This window comes from Pantherophis guttatus, chromosome 8 (assembly GCF_059756535.1).
Source record: "Pantherophis guttatus breed Tessera chromosome 8, ASM5975653v1, whole genome shotgun sequence".
Classification (NCBI taxonomy): domain Eukaryota; kingdom Metazoa; phylum Chordata; class Lepidosauria; order Squamata; family Colubridae; genus Pantherophis; species Pantherophis guttatus.
Genome location: NC_142070.1, coordinates 71,353,059 through 71,372,464, shown reverse-complemented (window position 1 = coordinate 71,372,464; position 19,406 = coordinate 71,353,059). Strand labels below are relative to the sequence as shown.

General features: G+C 42.5%; 1 protein-coding gene across 1 annotated transcript; it reads right to left on the bottom strand.

The window, feature by feature from the left end:
* Nucleotides 1–482: 482 nt before the first annotated feature.
* OCIAD1 (OCIA domain containing 1) lies at nt 483–18,318 on the bottom strand. Its single transcript, XM_034411337.3, has 8 exons — nt 18,105–18,318; nt 15,286–15,370; nt 13,012–13,065; nt 10,557–10,604; nt 8,299–8,413; nt 5,986–6,146; nt 3,515–3,655; nt 483–649 (listed from the first exon to the last, which is right to left on the bottom strand). Exons 1-8 carry the CDS (start codon nt 18,168–18,170, stop codon nt 612–614), a joined length of 708 nt encoding a protein of 235 aa, XP_034267228.1. The 5' UTR covers nt 18,171–18,318; the 3' UTR covers nt 483–611.
* Between the last annotated feature and the right edge of the window lie 1,088 nt (nt 18,319–19,406).

The window sequence follows — 19,406 nt, the reverse complement described above, 5'->3', positions numbered from 1 at the left end:
AAGACCTGTACTACTACTACTAGACACAAGGGCAGTTTTTCCCCGAACGCCATCACTCTGCTAAACAAATAATTCCCTCAACACTGTCAAACTATTCACTAAGTCTGCACTACTATTAATCTTCTCATCGCTCCTATCACCCATCTCCTCCCACTTACGACTGTATGACTGTAATTTTGTTGCTTGTATCCTTACGATTTATATTGACTGTTTCCTAATATGATTTGATTGCTTATTTGTTCCCTATGACTATCATTAAGTGTTGTACCTTATGATTCTTGACGAATGTATCTTGTCTTTTTACGTACACTGAGAGCGTATGCACCAAGACAAATTCCTTGTGTTCCAATCACACTTGGTCAATAAAGAATTCTATTCTATTCTATTCATCAGAACTTCTGTTCTGGGTCCAAAGCAAAAGACACTCTCCATTTACACACAACTCTTTCGTGGAACAAAGTCTTTCTGGGGGGAAAAATGAATGAAAACGGAGAACAAATTATCTTTATTGCAATTGTATTACATTTCCATTTTGCAGTAGAACATTCAGCTGTTTGACCAACACTGATTAAGCTGAAATAATGAAGCAAAGACAGGTCTTGAGGAAGTTTTCACTCTTCCCAAACATCTCCATACTTATTTAACTTAGCTAAAAAGAGGGAGGAAAAAAGAAAGAAAGAAGAGAGTCATGTACATAAGATCTAAAGCTTGTCTCCCACTTTACCAACAAATGTAAGAACCTGGGATCTAACATTCAACACTATTGGCCAACATGCCAATGCTATTGTATGGCTCTACTGTATAGCCATTGCTTTCACTAGGTTTAAAGCAGAAGTGTCAAACTCATCGCCCGGGGGCCGGATCCAGCCTGCAGGCTGCTTAGATCTGCCATCCTGGAAACAGCAAAGGACTGGCACCGCGGTGCCTCTGCCAGAGAAAACGGAGCTCTGTTTTTGTTGGCAGGGGGTTGTAGGAGGCTGTCGCAGCCAGAAACAGAGCCTGCGATGGCTGTGTGTGGCACTCCTGAGCTCTGTTTTCGCTGGAAGAGAGTTGCAGGAGGCCGTCGCAGCCGCAAACGGAGCTTGGGAGCCCCTTCTCACTAGCAGAGCACCCCTGACATGAGTGACGTCGAGCTGGCCACGCCCACCCCGGCCCCCTGAGGTCAAACACAACCCTGATGTGGCCCTCAGTGAAATTGAGTGTGACCCCTGGTTTAAAGCATCAGTGCAAGTACCCTCACTTACTACCGATAGCTACTTGTTTACAGACGGTCTGAGGCTACAACACAGCTAAATAATGAGAGTTTATTAACCAGTTCTTGAAGTTGTAGCTGTCATTCTGTCCCTCAGATCACATAATTGTGCTTTGGGCACTTGGCAACCAGAATGCATGTACGACTGTTGCGGTATCCTGCAGTCGCGTGATTACAATTTGCGAACTCCACCGCCAGCTTCCAACGAAGTAAACGGGAAGCCTGCAGGAAGTTACAGGTTGCGGCCACGTGACATTGTGCTTAACAGCCATGGGTGACTCATTTAATAACCAGAGCTGGAACTAACACATCGCTGTCTTAAGCTGGGCAGAGTCACGTGATTTTTCACTTTATGACTACCTCACTTAGCAATGGTGTTCCAGGTCTCAGTCGCCATTGGTAGAGTGAGGACTAACTCTGTTGTGTCATATTTGAGAGGTGCAAATTGCTGGGCTGAGTATTAGAATCTGATGCTATAAATCTGTTGTGCTGGCTTCTCTAGATGTTACCTATGGATCTGACTGGTTTAATTTGGTAAAACATTGCCATTAAGTTAAAGGGAGTGGTACGGTGGCTGAGAGGTGGAGCTCTCGCCTCACAATCAGGAGGCTGTGAGTTCGATCCTAGATGCAGGCAGATATTTCTCTCTCTGGGCACACTGGGGATATACCTGCTGAACAAAACTCTGCATTGGCGATAGGAAGGGCATCCGGCCATTAAAACACTCTGCTAGCGCTCCATTCAGTTGCCCAGACTCCACCCCACAAGGGATTATGGGAGTCGTTAAACGAAGATGATGATGGTGATTGCCATTAAGTTAAAGGAATATTCTACAAAAGGTACTGCTCCATCAGTTCACTAATACTTTCCTCCCTCCATCTTGTTTCATAGTAGCTTTTTCCTGAATGAAAGAATAATGCCTTAAAACACGGGTGTCGCATTGCCGTCACGTGACGTAGTGTGACATTTTTCCCCCTTTGCAGAGATGGGGTGGGCATGACTTACGTGTGACGCATCCGGCCCGCGGGCCGCCCCTTTGACACCCCTGCCTTAAAGTATGTATAAAAAGGCAGAAGATACGCAATTTCTACCTTTCCTCCCATCAATCAAATTTTCTTTTAAGCAGGGATAAATTTACTAGCTTATCTGGTTCATTTCTTTATAATTTCTTTATAAAGTGTCATATCTAATGAAAAAAAGCTGTCTCAAGTTCAGTTTCCTTCCAGCAAAACAATAAACAGAACAAAACGAAACAAGTCTTTGCATTCGTACATTTTTCTTTAAAAGTTGATTTCAAATATAGAATTGAAAGAAAAAAATCACTGGCAGATAGCAAAATGATTTTTTTTCTCCTAAAACAGAGGAGAATATTTTCCTTTTACCGGTTGATCCATCTTTTTAACCTTCCTTATTTTCTTTAAGAAAACCCCCTTTTTCCTCCTTTCTTAGCCCGAGTGAGTGGCATTAATCTCCAAAGCCTTCATCTCAGAAAGATTTGTAATTTTTTGGTGGGTTGAACATCTAGTTATTCCTCCTTTGCTCATTTTACCTACCCTGTTTCCCTGAAAATAAGACCTAGCCTGAAAATAAGACCTAGCATATTTTTACCTGTGGGCCTAATATAAGCCCTATCCCCAAAACCTAAGAGCCTGCACAGCTGGCTGGCCGCCAATTCCGTCTGGTTGCTCGTGGTGCTGTGGCCACAAGGCGAGGTGGGATGGTGGTGGAGCTGCCCCCATGTGCCCCGCACTGGCTTAACCTCAGGGCCCCCCACAGCCAAGCCATCCAAACCTGCCTCGCAGCGGCAGCACCAACAACCCTGTGGAGCAGGAGCTCACGTGGCCACCAGTCGACTTCTTCTATTTGCTCATGACCACAATGGAGCAGGAGGCTGAGTGAAGTGCTGGTGCCCTGGCCACAAAGCGAGGCAAGTGTCGGGGTATGGATGGCTTGGCTGCACCAGCCCTGAGGTAAATTGGTGCGGGGTGCATGGGGGCAGCTCCATCCCCCCCCCCCCCCGCCTCATGACAGTGGTGCTGGCATGCTGCCTCGCCTCCTGCCCCACTGTGAGCAAACAGAAGTGGGCCTCCCTTACATGGGGTTTGTGTGGATAAGGCACCCCTGAAAATAAGCCCTAGTGCTTATTTTGGGACGCGAAAGAAAATAAGACCCGGTCTTATTTTCGGGGAAACACGGTATTTTTTTCCCTCCAACTCACTAAAAGTTTCCAATTTCCAAATATGCTCCCCACTGAATATTTACCTTTCTCCTTTATTGGGAATGGGCTTGTTCGGATTTCGGATCTCGGCATTGTTCCAGCCTCATGTCCTTCTCGGTTTCTGTTTCTGAGTTCTTCATACGTGACTCTTGTCCTTTTAGGAGCTTGTTCCACAGACGCAGGTTCTTAAAGTGAAGAAGAAAAAAACACCCCATCCCCCGCTCCATCAAATAAATTTAATAGGGTCTTGCTGTACACTGATAGCAGGTGTTAGGTTGCACAATATATTTATTTTAGCAGCCTTTATGATTTCCGCACGAGTTTTTTTGGCTTTGGGGGAAATTTAAAGAGATAGTATTGGAATGATAGTTGATGTAAATTCAAATGATTGAACTCTTATGTGTGATTTAAAATTTTCAGTATACCGTATTTTTCGGACTATAAGACGCACCTGAGTATAAGATGCACCAAGATTTATCCCAGAGCTATAATTGCACTTAACAATGAACTAAAGGGCCACCCAGTGCTCCTGGGGCCTGGAGAGGGCAAAAATGCCCCCATTTTGGTGAAAAATGGGTCCGTTTTTAGCCTCTCCAACCCCCTACGCGTTGTGTTTTTGCCCTCCCCAGGCCCCAGGAGCACTCTGCAGGCCTCCCAAACCTTCTGTGTGTTTCATTTTTGGGAAAAATAGGCCCATTTTTCACCAAAATGAGGCCTGCAGATGTTCTCCTAGGGCCCTGCAATGTGCTCCTGGGGCCTGGGGAGGGCAAAAATGCCCCCGTTTTGGCAAAAAATGGGCCCGTTTTTAGCCTCTCAAACCCCCCTCGCATTGTGTTTTTGCCCTCCCCAGGCCCCAGGAGCACTCTGCAGGCCTCCCAAACCCTCTGCAGGCCCCATTTTTAGTGAAAACGGACATGTGGGGCAGGGATATGGGAGGCCAACAATGGCTGTATTCGGTGTATAAAACGCCCCAACATTTCCACCCTCTTTTAGGGAGGAGAAAAAGTGTGTCTTATTTATTTATTTATTTATTTATTTTATTTATTTTATTTATTCGCATTTCTATACCGCCCTTCTCCTTTCGGACTCAGGGCGGTGAACAGCCAGATAAAAAACATCTATACAAACATCACAAACATCTGAAAAATACTCTGAAAAATACGGTATTTCATATGCACTGGGTATTTCGATGTGGACTGATTTTCAGAGTACCAAAATTCAAAGAGGCCGTATGAATGGTCAACTTTAGGAAATTTAAGATATGACAACGTCAACTCCCAGAATTTCTGAGGTCAGGAAACTTCACTCTCTCGAGTTATGGAGGAAAATCCAAAGCTCACTGATGAAATCTCATGGGTGGAATTGGCAAGAAAAGGAACGATTAACATTGGCCACTTTTTATACATACAGAAAGCATATTTATTGGCACCCCACAGATGGTCCTAGACTTATGACCAGAACGGAGCCCAAAATTTCTGTTGCTAAGTGAGACAGGCAAGTGCCCCGTTTTACGACCTTTCTTGCCTCCGTTGTTAAATTAGCAACACGGTTGTTAAGTGAGTCTGGCTTCCCCCTTTGACTTGGCTTGTCAGAAGGTCGCAAAAGGGGATGACGTGACCCCGGGACATTGCAACCGTCATAAGTATGGGTTAGTTGCCAAGCGTCTGAATTTTGATCCCCTGACCATGGGGATGCTGCAATGATCCTAAGTGTGAAAAATAGTCATAAGTCACTTTTTTCAGTGCCGCTGCAACTTCGAACGGTCATTAAACGGACTGTTGTAAGTTAAGGGCTACCTGTACACCGCTTTAGTGCTGCTACTGTTGTGGCTCCGTTACCTGAGCCTGTGTCATCGGCAGGAGAGGACTCCGAGAGTGAAGGAGAGGAGTTGGCAAGGCCTCCCTCTCCAGGACCCTCCTCTCTGGCAATGCCTTTGGTGTCCGCCGAAGGGCAAGAGATAGGGCCAGGGCCAAGCATGTCCACGCAGCCACAGATGGACAGTGATGAGGGCAATGAGTCTTGGCTGGATCCACGCCAGCGTCGCAGAGATAAGCACGCGCAACAGAAGAAAAGGCGTGCCCGAGATTAGGCTGAGTCACTGGACCATACCCCACAAGGTATAAAAGGGAGCGTGGTGGCCAGTCAAACCTTGTGACGAACAAAGCTGAAAGCTTCCCCGCCATTCTGCATTGCCGGACTTTTGCTTTAAGACTGGATTATCTCTGGACTTGATTGTAATTATTGAGCTGCTTTCCTTTGATGTATCAGAAGTGGGGAGAAGTTATCTCTCCTCTTTGTAAATAATAAACTCTTGGCAGGCAGCCACTAGGTTGTTGCCAAGTTCCGTTATCATAAGGAAAAGGATTTTGCCGGCTGGTTTGGTCTTTAACTCCTGAACGTCTGTTGCTGTGTGTGTGTGGAGTCGGGGACAGAACAGCTACTTACCTTGCACTGATACTTCATATCTAAATAACCTAAAGAGGGCTTGAGTATTCAAATGACTGCAGCAGTCTACCTTGAGGGGTGCCATCTGTAATTCCAGTCGGAGTGGATTCATTCATGGAAGAGCTAAACGGGACTGCTCCGTAGGATCTCGGTCTTGGTGCTGTCTCCGTGGCTGAAGCCCTTTCAGGAAAGGAGGACTCTCTTGAAAATTCAGAGCGCTGGCTTACAGATCTGGGGAGAAAGAGAGAGATTGCAAGTTCTTAGCTGGTGTTATATGTAGAGGTAGTCCTTGACTTACAATAGTTCATTTAGCGACCGTTCAAAGTTAAAACGGCGCTGAAAACAATGTGACTTATGGCCGTTTTTTCAGCGATGGGTCTTGGCAGCTTGCCCACGATCAGGGGATCAACATTCGTTAAGTGTGGCAACCGAGTCAGGTTTGTGAGCGTTGCTGTGTCCCAGGGAACGTGTGGGAACCCTTTTGCGACCTTCTCACAGGGAACGTCAACGGGAAGGCCAGATGCAGTTAATAAGAGGCTTGCTAACTTTTATCAACTAAACCGATTCATTTAACAACTGTGGCATCAAAGGTCGTAAAAACGGGGCACAACTCACTTAACCAACGTCTCACTTAACAACAGAAATATTGGGCTCCATTGTGGTCGTAAGTCGAGGACTACCTGTGTACTCGTTGGAACCTCTTCCTCAAAACACCACCAATGGACGTTTGTAACAATAAAGACAACTATTTAAATCACGGCTTCTCAAACTGGGCAACAGCTTCCGTTCCCAGAATTTCCCAGCCAGCTGTGCCTTCCAGACCACACATTTTAGGGAGGGAGGGAGGGAGGGAGGGAGGGAGGGAGGGAGGAAGGAAGGAAGGAAGGAAGGAAGGAAGGAGATACCTGACTCAGGAGGAACTTTAACAGATATGGAAATGGGAAGGAAAGTTAATAGAGCCAATTTCAGTGTTGAAGTTTTCATTTCGTTTTTATACTATTATTAAAAGAAAGCTGGGTGGAGGGGAAATGGAACAACTTGCCTGCAGAAGTTGTGAATGCTCCAACACTGGAAATTTTTAAAATGTTGGATAACCATTTGTCTGAAGTGGTGTAGGGTTTCCTGCCTAAGCAGGGGGTTGGACTAGAAGACCTCCAAGGTCCCTTCCAACTCTGTTATTCTATTCTATTCTATTCTATTCTATTCTATTCTATTCTATTCTATTCTATTCTATTCTATTCTATTCTATTCTATTCTATTCTATTCTATTATTCTATTCTATTCTATTCTATTCCATTCCATTCCATTTCTATTCTATTCTATGACTATCATTAAGTGTTGTACCTTATGATTGTTGACAAATGTATCTTTTCTTTTATGTACACTGAGAGCATATGCACCAAGACAAATTCCTTGTGTGTCCAATCACACTTGGCCAATAAAGAATTCTATTCTATTCTATTCTATTCTATTCTATTCTATTCTATTCTATTCTATTCTATTCTATCTTCTCTTTCAAGCAAGACTACCTTTTCAAAGACTTGAATAAATGTCCAATGTTTCCATTTGTCTATATTTTTAAATAACCTTCATAACCTATGTTAGGATATGGTTTGAGCCTAACAAGTTGTCCAGGCAATATATGTGTACTGTAACTTTAATATGAATATGTATTGTGTGACTTTAAAGTTTTCTTGCTGATTCATTGTAATGCTGAGTCATGCTGTAATTAGATAATCACTGGTTGTGAATGTATTTAAGTAAGGTACTGTAACGTATTCAGTTTGATGATATGCTACCATTGTGTGTGGAGTTGCTATCCATTGTGCTATCATCGTTGGATGGATCTGCTATCATCATGGTTTGTGAACCAGAGTGAGTTTGTTATTCTAACCAACTACTGTTTGTGTGGTAAGAAGATTCGTTGTATCACTGGACTGATTTAACTGGCAAAGACTTGGAATTTGTTTAAAGACTATGAGACTGTTTTTCTACTATAAAGTAAGCTTTTGATAAACCAGTTTGCATATCTCTTATTCATTGCTCTCAGCAACGTTTCCTTGTGCATTTACTCTGCTGGTTGGTAACACAACACCAATATCCTTAACAACCTTCTTTTCTGATTCTAAGGCAAATGTAAATAAACACAATCAGTATTATCACCAAGCTGATGCTGTCCCAGTCTAAAAGAAACTGACAATTTAATATTTTTAAAAGATCTTGGAATTCAAGCTGATACCACTCGTATATAGACCGTACTCATTTTTCTGAAGACATGGCCTGCATTATTGTAATGGGAAAAGTAAACAGCAGTATGCAGTGACCTTGTTATTTTAAAACAGGTTTTCTTTCTAGAAATGAAAATCTAAATAAAAATTCTTACCGTGATTCATTCTTCAACATTTCTCCCAGGGGTGAATCCTTTAGGTTCATAAACTTCTCTTTGCATACATTTATGTACGATATCTTGCCAGCAAACCATCCACAGATTCCTGCAACTTGTTTACAAAGGAAGGCAAATACTCTTTAAGATGTTTGACAAAATGACATTTTAAACAAAACAACACAGTTAAAATGGAATCTGTGAAAGGTCACACACGGAAAAACAATCTCTTCCTTAAAAAACACTTTTAATTTTCGAAGCATTTCCCCTCCATTTCTTGATGACAGCGCACACAGAACTTACAAATTTTCTAAGCAAACAGTATTTTCTCTCTCTTTTTCAACAAGGTGGTGATAAACTCCTGATAAGATCACTCTTGAAGTCTAAAGTCAAAATCCTTGCTATAGTTTAGGTGTATAGACAAGTCTACATGGACAGGGTTATATTATAGCTTTCCTACTTTTCCTATTTGTATTTCTATTTTTTTCAGAAGGAAAATGAGAAATAAATCTATCTGTTCATCTATCTATCTATCTATCTATCTATCTATCTATCTATCTATCTATCTATCAATCCATCATCCGTCCATCCATCCATCTATCTATCATCCGTCCATCCATCTGTCATCCATCCGTCTATCTATCATCTATCTATCATCCGTCCATCCATCTGTCATCCATCTGTCATCCATCCATCATCTATCATCTGTCCATCCATCTATCCATCATCCGTCCATCCATCCATCATCTATCTATCTATCTATCTATCTATCTATCTATCTATCTATCTATCTATCTATCATCCATCCATCATCCGTCCATCCATCCATCTGTCTATCTATCATCTATCTATCATCCGTCCATCCATCCATCTATCATCCATCCATCCGTCTATCTATCTATCATCTAGCTAGCTAGCTAGCTATCATCCATCCATCATCCGTCCATCCATCCATCCGTCTTTCTATCATCTATCTATCTCTCGTCCGTCTATCTATCTATCTATCTATCTATCTATCTATCTATCTATCTATCATCCGTCCATCCATCCATCCATCCATCCATCCATCCATCCATCCGTCTTTCTATCATCTATATATCTATCTCCCGTCCGTCCATCCATCCTTCTATCTATCTATCTATCTATCTATCTATCTATCTATCTATCTATCTATCTATCTATCTATCTATCATCCGTCCATCCATCCATCCGTCTGTAGTCCTCGACTTACAACGGTTCATTCATTCAAAGTTACAACAGCACTGCAAAAAGCATCTTATGATCCATTTTTTTCACAGTTACGACTTTTGCAGCCTCCAAAATTCAGATGCTTGGCAACGGGTTCATATTTATGACTGTTGCTGTGTCCCATGGTCATGTGATCACTTTTTCAGACCTTCTGACAAGCAAAGTCAATGGTGGAAGCCAGATTCACTTGACAACTGGGTTACTAACTTATCTGCTGCAGTGATTCACTCAACAACTGTGACAAGAAAGGTGATAAAAAATGGGGCGAAATTCACTTAACTAATGTCTCACTTAACGACAGAAATTTTCAGCTCCATTGTGGTCATAAGTCGAGGACTAATTCTATCTACCTACCTTACTTTACTTGGCATATAGTCTCAGATAGTGACAGAGATGTCTTTTTCAGGGGTGTAAATGATGACATGCCTGACAACTTTAGCCACACAAATGCTGAAAATTGAGCATTTATGTCAACAGTTGGAATGCAAGCCAAAACGGTGGCATTTGTACATGTGTCATTTTATATCATTGCTAGAGAACAGGATTATATAGAGAGCTTATGCACCAAGACAAATTCCTTGTGTGTCCAATCACACTTGGCCAATAGAAAGTTCTGTTCTGTTCTGTTCTATTCTATGTTGACCCCCAATACTACTGTATCAAGGGGTTGATATTATTAGCAATAGTACTATTAGTTCATTTACAATTTATTAAATTATTTTCATATACTAAATGTTTAAGGGTTGATGAACAATCTGAAACTTAACGGAGGGATCAATGAGCAAAACAGCCTTGGAGACCCTACTAAATAGGCAGTGTTTGCACAGGCATCTAAATTTTGAATCTTGATACTATTGTCCTATTACGTTGACCTGCTTCTCGTGCCACATTTCTTATAGCATTTGTTAAAAGGTGCATAATATTTTCTCTTGTTAAATAAGAACGAGAATCCTCACCCTCAACTCTGAGCCATTAGGTACAACGGAAGTCTGATATGAATGAAAACTCACATGCCATTTTTGGTATAGCGCCGAACTTCGGATGAGATGTAAGGGTTCCTGATAATCAACATTAAGAGGGGGGGGAAAAAGGAAAGTTACGATACAAAACTGGTTTGTAAAAAAATAACCAGGCAATTATTTCACTTTCAGCATGTTTATATCATTTAGGTTCATTTCCCCCCCCCCCCAATTAGACATATAATTTTAAAAAGTCATCATTAAAGATTTGCATAATATGTCAACCTAGGAATGGATTTCCCCCCCCAGAATTTCTAAACATCATATATTAAGACAGCGGTTCTCAACCTTTTATTTATCACAGATTGCCTTTAAATACATTTTTGTAGAGGTAGGTCAAAGGTCACGGTGCCAAGCTTCGAGCAGCACGCTGCCTTAGCTCATGCGCTGTAGGTCTTTCCTGCTTTTATGATCTCATTTTTGGCTCTGATCTGGATTATCTCATTTTACCTAGAGAGGACGGCATCTTGAGGGGAGGGGGGTGAATTATTTCTACCAATTAGAACACTGTTACTGTCCTGTCTTTTATCTGCGTGTGAAAAAGTGTATAAAAATAAAGCTCTCTACGAAAGCGGGAGAGACATCTTGGGGGCCATCTTGGAACAGAGCAAAAGCCTGGACCTCTGATTTACAACACATTTTGGGGCCACAGACCCCCAAGGCTTAACTCAAAGTTTAAATCATAAAATGTCTTCAATCCTTCGTGGACCCCATGATGAAATTAGTCCAGGGATCTGCAGACAACCGGTGGAGAACCACTGAGTTAAGATATATAGATTGCAAGGTGGTAATAATAATAATAATAACCCATTGTCATCGGGGCATTTGGTACCATGTCCAAGAATTTTATAAGATACATCAATAAATTGGAGCTTCCTGCAATAACACCAGCGGAACTGCAAAAAACTGCGCTATTTGGAACATCTTACATCTTAAGAAGGTTCTTAGTTGATACCTAGGACGCTGGCAGCAACCCGTATCAACCATTAGCACCAGTCAATGGTATTTGTGATACATTTTTAAATGTCCAGTTGACTGAGTTTCATGTTTAATGAATAAAGTAAATAATAACAATAACAAAAACAGCTGGAAAAAAATAACAAAATATCGCGATCTGCAAATTGAAATTGAGTGATTGTGGAGGAAGAAATCAATTGTTGCACCAATAGTAGTAGGAACCGTTGGAGCAATACCCAAAGGGCTGCCTAGATACATGGAAATTTTGAACTTATTAGACCCGAGTATCCTGACTTTGCAAAAATACAACTTACTCGGAACTGCCTATATATTCAGACACTACTTTAACACCTCTTAGGAGCTTGGTTAGGACTTTTAACTGTTTTTACCAGTTCTAGACTATGAATCGAATTGAAGATTAAATCAATTATTATTATTATCTTTTATTCATTAAACATGAAACTCAATCAACTGATCATTTAAAAATGCATCACAAATACCATTGACTGGTGCTAATGGTTGATACGGGTTGCTGCCAGCGTCCTAGGCAGGGTGGATAAAAATCAATGATTTAAATCGATTTTTTTTATTTTTATCGAATTTATTTTAATAAAAAAACTTTTGGGGTAAAAATCTATTGTAAGATAGTTTTCTATTTAAGATACATAAATAATTTAGTTTATTCAGCATGAAATGGAGCTTAGTTATGTAGCATGAGGCTGTATATTCTGCAACACTGGGACTATCGGTGAGTCAACAGTGGGTCAAAGGAGTAGCAGAGATGACAGTTGCTCTTTAAAAATTATGATTTAAATCGAGATGATTTAAATCAAGCCTTTTTACTAGTGATTTAAATCAGGATTTAAATTGTGATTTAAATCAACTCGATTTAAATCAAATCCACCCTCGTCCTAGGTATCAACCAAGTACCTGCTTAAGATGTACGATGTTCCAAGTAGCACAGTTTTTTGCAGTTCCGCTGGTATTATTGCAGGAAACTGCAATTTCTTGATGTGTTTTGTAAAATTCTTGGACATGGTACCAAGTGCCCCGATGACAATGGCTATCACTGTTACATGTTTCATCCATAGCCATGTAGTTTCGATGGCCAGGTCACAATATTTTGTGATTTTTTTCCAGTTCATAAACTTCGACTCTTTATGTTTCCTAGTACAGTGATATCAATAAACTGTACGCTTCAGCCCTCCACAGCTGTGATATCTGGCGTGTTATGTTCCAAATGACGATCCGTCTGTATTCGAAAGTCTCACAAGATATTCACTGTCTCATTTTTATTGTTGTTGTTGTTGTTATTATTATTTCTGAGGTACTGGTTCAATAACAGTAGAGTATTTCATTCACCAGCTTTTTAAAAAAAGAATATTATATAAAACAACGCTACAATCAAGAGCAGTATATGAAGGCAAAATAATACAAAGGAAAAGTGAAAAATGGCAGACTTTCAAATTTAAAGGTATTCGGAACATACCTTTACGAACTAATATATGGGTGACCACCATGGCAAAAGTTGAGAAGGGCAAACCTAAGAAGAGGGGAGGAAAATGAATATTTGTGGGGAAGTGAAATTTCAGTACATCCTGAGCAACAAGCACTAAACCTGTAAATATGTTTCAGATAGTGCAAATCAGAAAACTTTCAAGTCAACAGCAAGGGAACCCAAGTACAAATATCTCTCTGACCATTAGATGACTTCTCACTCAATCAAATTATTTCACAGAGTTACTGTACGAATCTTAGTTGTTAAATCTAAGCGTCTGGAAACGTCTACCTTCTTCTTAGCTTCTAGAAGAAAAGATGAAATAAAAATACAACCCACAAACTGGGTTGATATACTTGCTAAACCATAATGTGGCTTAATCCAGGTTCTCATGTTGTGGGAATCCAGTCACAGTGATCTATCAATGAGAGTCTGTGGCTCAGCATAATGTAGGTGTTGGCACAAAGTGTGGGATAGGAGATATATAGAATAAAATAGATCTGGAAGGGATCTTGGAGGTCAAGCAGGACATCCTATACCCGTGATGGCAAACCTATGGCACGTGTGCCACAGGTGGCACGTAGAGCCATATTAGTGGGCACGCCAGCTCAGCTCTGGGGCGCATGCACGCGCCGGCCAGCTGATTTTCGGGCCTTCTGGGCCCACCAGAAATAGGGAAACAGGCTGTTTCCTGCCTCTGGAGGGCCTGGTGGGGGGGGGGAGGCCCTTTTTTCTTTCTTACCTGGTTCCAGATCCTCTCTGTGTATCTGGGAACGGCGAAAACAGCCTTTCCCACTTCCTTGGAGGCCCTACGGAGGCTCAAAGGGCCCATTTCCCCACTCCTGGTGGGACAGGAAGTGACGTTTTTTCCTGTCCCCAGCCTCCAGAGACTCCTAGAGAGGCTCCTAGAGACTCCTAGAGAGGTTCTGGAGGCTGGGGACAGCAAAAAAATGTCACTTTCTGTCCCACTGGGAGTTGGGAAATGGGCTTTTTCAGCCTCCGTAGGACCTCCAAGGGAGTGGGAAAGGCTGTTTTCGCCGTTCCCAGATACACAGAGAGGATCTGGAACCAGGTAAGAAAGAAAAACGGGCCTACCAGGCCATCATGTGCCAGGAGCAGGGGGGGAGGGGGAGGGGGTTGCGCACACATGCGCGTGGGCACGTGCGCGCGCGACCCTCCCCCGCCCCCCCCCTCCTGGCACGCAATGGCAAAAAGGTTAGCCATCACTGCCCTATACTATTTCAGGAAAGTGGCTGTCTAGTTTCTTCTTAAAAGCCTCCCATGGTGGAGCGCCCACAGTTTCTGGAGACAAGCTGTTCCACTGGTTAATTGTCCACACTGTTAGGAAGTAACTCAGGAGTCTCTGTATTTCAACAATGGAGAGTGGAACTGAATCTTGTTTCACATGAAAATATGTGCAGTCATCTCCTCCACTGCTGCATAAATCCTAAAACACATATACTACATTACAATGTGGGACACAGAAATATTTTCACACAGCCCTGAACCCACACATACTGTATTTTTCGGAGCATAAGACACACCTTTTTCCCTCAAAAAAGAGGGTGAAAATCCGGGTGCGTCTTATACTCCGAATGTAGCCCCGCCCAGTCTCTCAAACGGAGGTTTCAGAGGCTGAAAAAAGCCTCAGAAACGAAGCTTCAGAAAAAAAGCCTCCAAACAGAGCTTCAGAAAAAAAGCCTCCAAACAGAGCTTCAGAAAAAAAGCCTCTGAAACAAAGTTTCAGAAAAAAAGCCTCAGAAGCAGAGCTTCAGAGGCTTTTTTTCTGAAGCTCTGTTTCAGAGGCTTTCAGAGGCAGAAAAAAAAAGCAAGGCACAGAGCTCACAACCAACGAACCTGTTGCTAAAATTCACCTCTGGGAACAGCTGATTGGGGGTATTCCAGGAGGCCAATCCACCCGCCAATCAGCATTTTTCTTATTTTCCTCCCCAAAAACTAAGGTGTGTCTTATCCTCTGGTGTGTCTTATACTCTGAAAAATACGGTATTTTATAACTGGCATTTGATTTTTTTTCATCATCTTGGAGTAACTGTCTCATTCTTGAAAGATGATTTTGTAAGCCCAACGTATCACCGATGTGTGTATTATATGGAAGTGCCCCCTCACCAACAGGCATAACCCAGTAACATAACTGAATTGTACATCTATGTAAACTGTATCACTTATAAAATCAATTATTGATTATGTGGCAAGAAAGGACATTGCTCAACAACAAAAAGCACAAGCAAGGAACATTTTACTTACATCTGTATAAGAAGCTCTCTTTAATACATTCTCGGCTTACTCTGAATTCTTCTGGTGTCAGTTGATATGAATGATCTATCTTGTGCTTTTATTAAAAAGAAAACAAAAACAGAACACTAAGCATTAGAGTTCTAAGTATCTCAGCTGTAATAAATATCAGCACTAAGAAGTATGTTTTCCTATGATTTTAACAGCTTATGTAAAATTTTAAAAATTTAAAACCATGTTCATGGTAGATATCTTTCTATCCCCCAGAGAAACCATTTGATTTGTACGTATAACCCTTTATGGTACATGTATACTTTCAGATACATGGGGAATGGAAAGATTCAAAGAGGCCATCTATGTCAAAATTGAACGGCCCTCTCTCAACAGAGGGGGAGTGTTCTGCCCCAGCTACGGATCCCAAAGAATGTAGCAGACACAAACTCCGAACAAAACTCAGTTTACTTCAAAACACAGTCTTTTTGCAAATGCAGGCTGTTAATAAAACATTCTTAACAACCTGCCAGAAATTCCACAGATAAGATAGAGTCTTACAAGAGTCGGCAGAAAGCCCAGAAGCCTGGTTGGCAGAGAAAATCCAAACTCAATGATCAGCGAACGAATGAACGTTGTTTCCTGCAGCTTTTTACAAGATGTGTGCAAACTTAAATAGGCTAAGGGAGTGGCCAATTAGCCCCAAGCCTTACTCTCGAGGAGACCTCTTCCTGAGTAACCACTCCTGCCTTTTGGCAGCTCTGCGTGCCCGTGCATTGAGAAGAGGCTCCTCCACTTCATCCTCTTCACTTCAAGGAGCCTCTGAAGGTTCTGAAGGCCCTGGTTGAATCCTTGCCTCTGGCACTACATCCTCTTCAGCCTCCTTGCTGTCCAACTCAAGCGCCGGCTGCACAGGCTGCACAGGCTGCTGGCGTGACACCACACCAGCCTCCTCCTCGTCAGGATCATCAACAATCCGTGCAGGCCACAACAGGGAGGGATATGATATCATCGATGTCCAATCTATAACATAGTCCTTTCAACACTTCCAAGAATGCTCCACACCCATTTGCGTCACTCAGGTGAATCTGAGGACACAGACAAACCTCCCAAGTGGCCACAACAACTCACTAAAAGGCCAAATGCAAATGGCCAGCATCCTTCCATTCCCCACCATGCAGTCAGAGCTGAAGAAGCTTCTTCGACGAGAAGCAAAACGTCTTCAAAGAAAAAACAAGAAAGCCCATTTGCCTCCGGAAAAAGCACCTTTGGGACAACCATGACCTGAATGACTGAGAATCTCCATAGACATTTAGCGATATATTTTAGGATGAACACCCCTTGAATGGTGCAGGAGTAGGAACGGATTTCCAGAAAACATGTAGATTACAAGAACCATTTGTACCACTCTGGCTATACCTGACTAAGTAGGTAATACCTGGCTAGGTGGCTCAGTGGCTAAGACTCTGAGCTTGTCGATCAGAAAGGTCGGCAGTTCAGCGGTTCGACTGGTCTCCTGTGTGAGCAGGGGGGGTTGGACTAAATGACCTCCAAGGTCCCTTCCAACTCTGTTACTTACACTCAGGTGATCCTGAGCACACAGACAAACCTCCAAGTGGCCTCAATGACTCTCTAAAAGAGTTACAAATGACCAGCTGTCTGCAAGGGGTATAAATCCTTCCATTCCCCACCATCCAGTCAGAGTTGAAGAAGCTGCTTGGATGAGAGGCAAAATGCCTTCAAAAGAAAAAAAAAACAATCAGAAAGTCCAGTTGCCTCTTGAAAAAAAAAAGAAAAAAGCACCTTTGGGTGCAACCACGACCTGGATGACTTGAGAATCTCCATAGACATTTAGGTATACACTACAGAGCTGAAGAAGCTGCTTGGATGAGAAGAGAAACGTCTTCAAAAGAAAAAAACCAGAAAGTCCAGTTGCCTCTTTTAAAAAAACCACCTTTGGGGACTTTACTTGCTCTAAACCTAGGAAGGCTGGGATTGCGCTGCTTCCTAATCTAAATCCCACCTGTTCTTCCTTCCTACAGACACATACACATATTAGGTGGCTCAGTGGCTAAGACACTGAGCCTGTCAATCAGAAAGGTCGAATCTCTAGTACAGGTCTCCTGCGTGACATGGGGATTTATTTATTTATTATTGATTGATTGATTGATTGATTCGATTTATATCCTGCCCTTTTCTCGAGACTCAGAGGGCTGCTTACAATGCACTAAGCAATAGCCTGCATATTTTTTTGTATATACCTGCTTAGTAGGGCTTTCGGGGCCCCCTAAGCGGTGTTCTTTTTTTTATACAAAGTCAGTTTATGGCCCCCCACAATCCGGGTCCTCATTTTAGCTACCTCGAAAGGATGGAAGGCTGAGTCAACCTTGAGCCTGGTGAGATTTGAACTCGCAGTAATTTATTTTTTTTTAAATTTTATTTTATTTCGAATTTATATACCGCACCTTCTCTCGAGAGACTCAGGGCGGTGTAGAGCCAGATAAAAACATACAATACAAACATTAAAAAACAATTAAAAGGATATATATATATATTAATTTGGCCCCAGTTGCAGGCAGCTGGTGCTACTTAACAGCACTTTAGTCTGCTGCGCCACCAAGGCTCTAGGTTGGACTAGATGACCTCCAAGGTCCCTTCCAACTGTGTTACATTCTGGATCCGACTGAGAGCAAGCATTATAATGGGGGGGGGACACAAGAACCTCAAGGTCAGCGGAGCTTATCTTCCAATTGCTCCAATCCGAGATGGAAGAACCAGGCGGGAGAACCCCACACGTTCGATCCTTCGCTTCCCCCGGCATTGAGAAAGGCAAAAGCTACCTTGCCAACCATCCCGTCCATGGCACCGTAGGATCCGTGACCTCGCGACTGCTCAGGCGGCTCCATAGGTCGGGCTATGGGGGGGCAGAAACACCGGGACGAGGGAGGAAAAAAAAACACGCCCTCCCTCAACCAGTCCCACTCAGGGGACTCTGAAGCCAGAGGGCAGAAAGCCCAGGAACCGGAAGTTCCGCTCAGAAACCGGAAGTTCCGCTGGAAAGGACGCCTTCCGGGCAAATGGGGCTTTCCATAGACAAAAGGCGGCTAGAAGGACCCAGGGAACAGAGTGGTGGGGCGAGAGAGGCGCTGCGGAATCTCGCCGTTAGAGGTAAAGCTGATGGAGCCAAGTTTAGGTTGTTAACTATGATGATAACAGCTGCGGGCGATGCTTTCAATCAAGCGCACGCTCGACTCCAAATGGTTGCTTTTTTTGGGGGGGAGGGGGGGTTGCACGATTTAATCCTTTACTGTCCCAAAGGTGGTTTTTGCAAGAGGCAACTGGACTTGCTGGTTTTTTTTTTCTCTTTGAAGGCGTTTCGCTTCTGATCCAAGAAGCTTCTTCAGTTCTGTAGTGTGTAGCTAAATGTCTACGGAGATTCTCAGTCATCCAGGTCGTGGTTGTCCTAAAAGTGTTTTTTTTTTTTTTTTCTTTCTTTCAAGAGGCAGCTGGACTTTCTGAATTTTTTTTTTGTTTTTTTTTTTGAAGACGTTTCGCTTCTCATCCAAGAAGCTTCTTCAACTCTGACTGGATGGTAGGGAATGGAAGGATTTATACTCCTTGCAGACAGCTGGTCGTTTGCAGAAGAAAGTCCACTTGCCTCTTGAAAAAGCACCTTTGCTTGGGACAACCGTAACCTGGGTGACTGAGAATCTCCATAGACATTTAATCCCTTAATGGTTACCAAAAATATGGATTTGTTGGGTGGGTGGGAATTTATTATTTATTTTTATTATTTAAATTTCTATACCGCCCTTCTCCTTTAGGACTCAGGGCGGAAATGGGGGGGTAATCGCTATAATCTTTTAATAAAAAATTGCTATAAAACCAAGCAGGAGGCAAGTTTTGACAAATCACTAACACCCCTCTCTAAACCTGGTCCAAAATTAGCATATCTGCCAGAGCAGATTAAACCAGGCAGACCACTGCACTGCAGAATAAGTACTGTTCTAATCTTATTTTATCTGTCTGACCGGTTTTGCCCAATAAAGCCACTCTAGGTTTCTAAGGGGAAACACTATTCTTAAACACAGAATATGCAGTCTTTGGGAAGCCCATAATATCAGCATTGGAAAATACCTTTC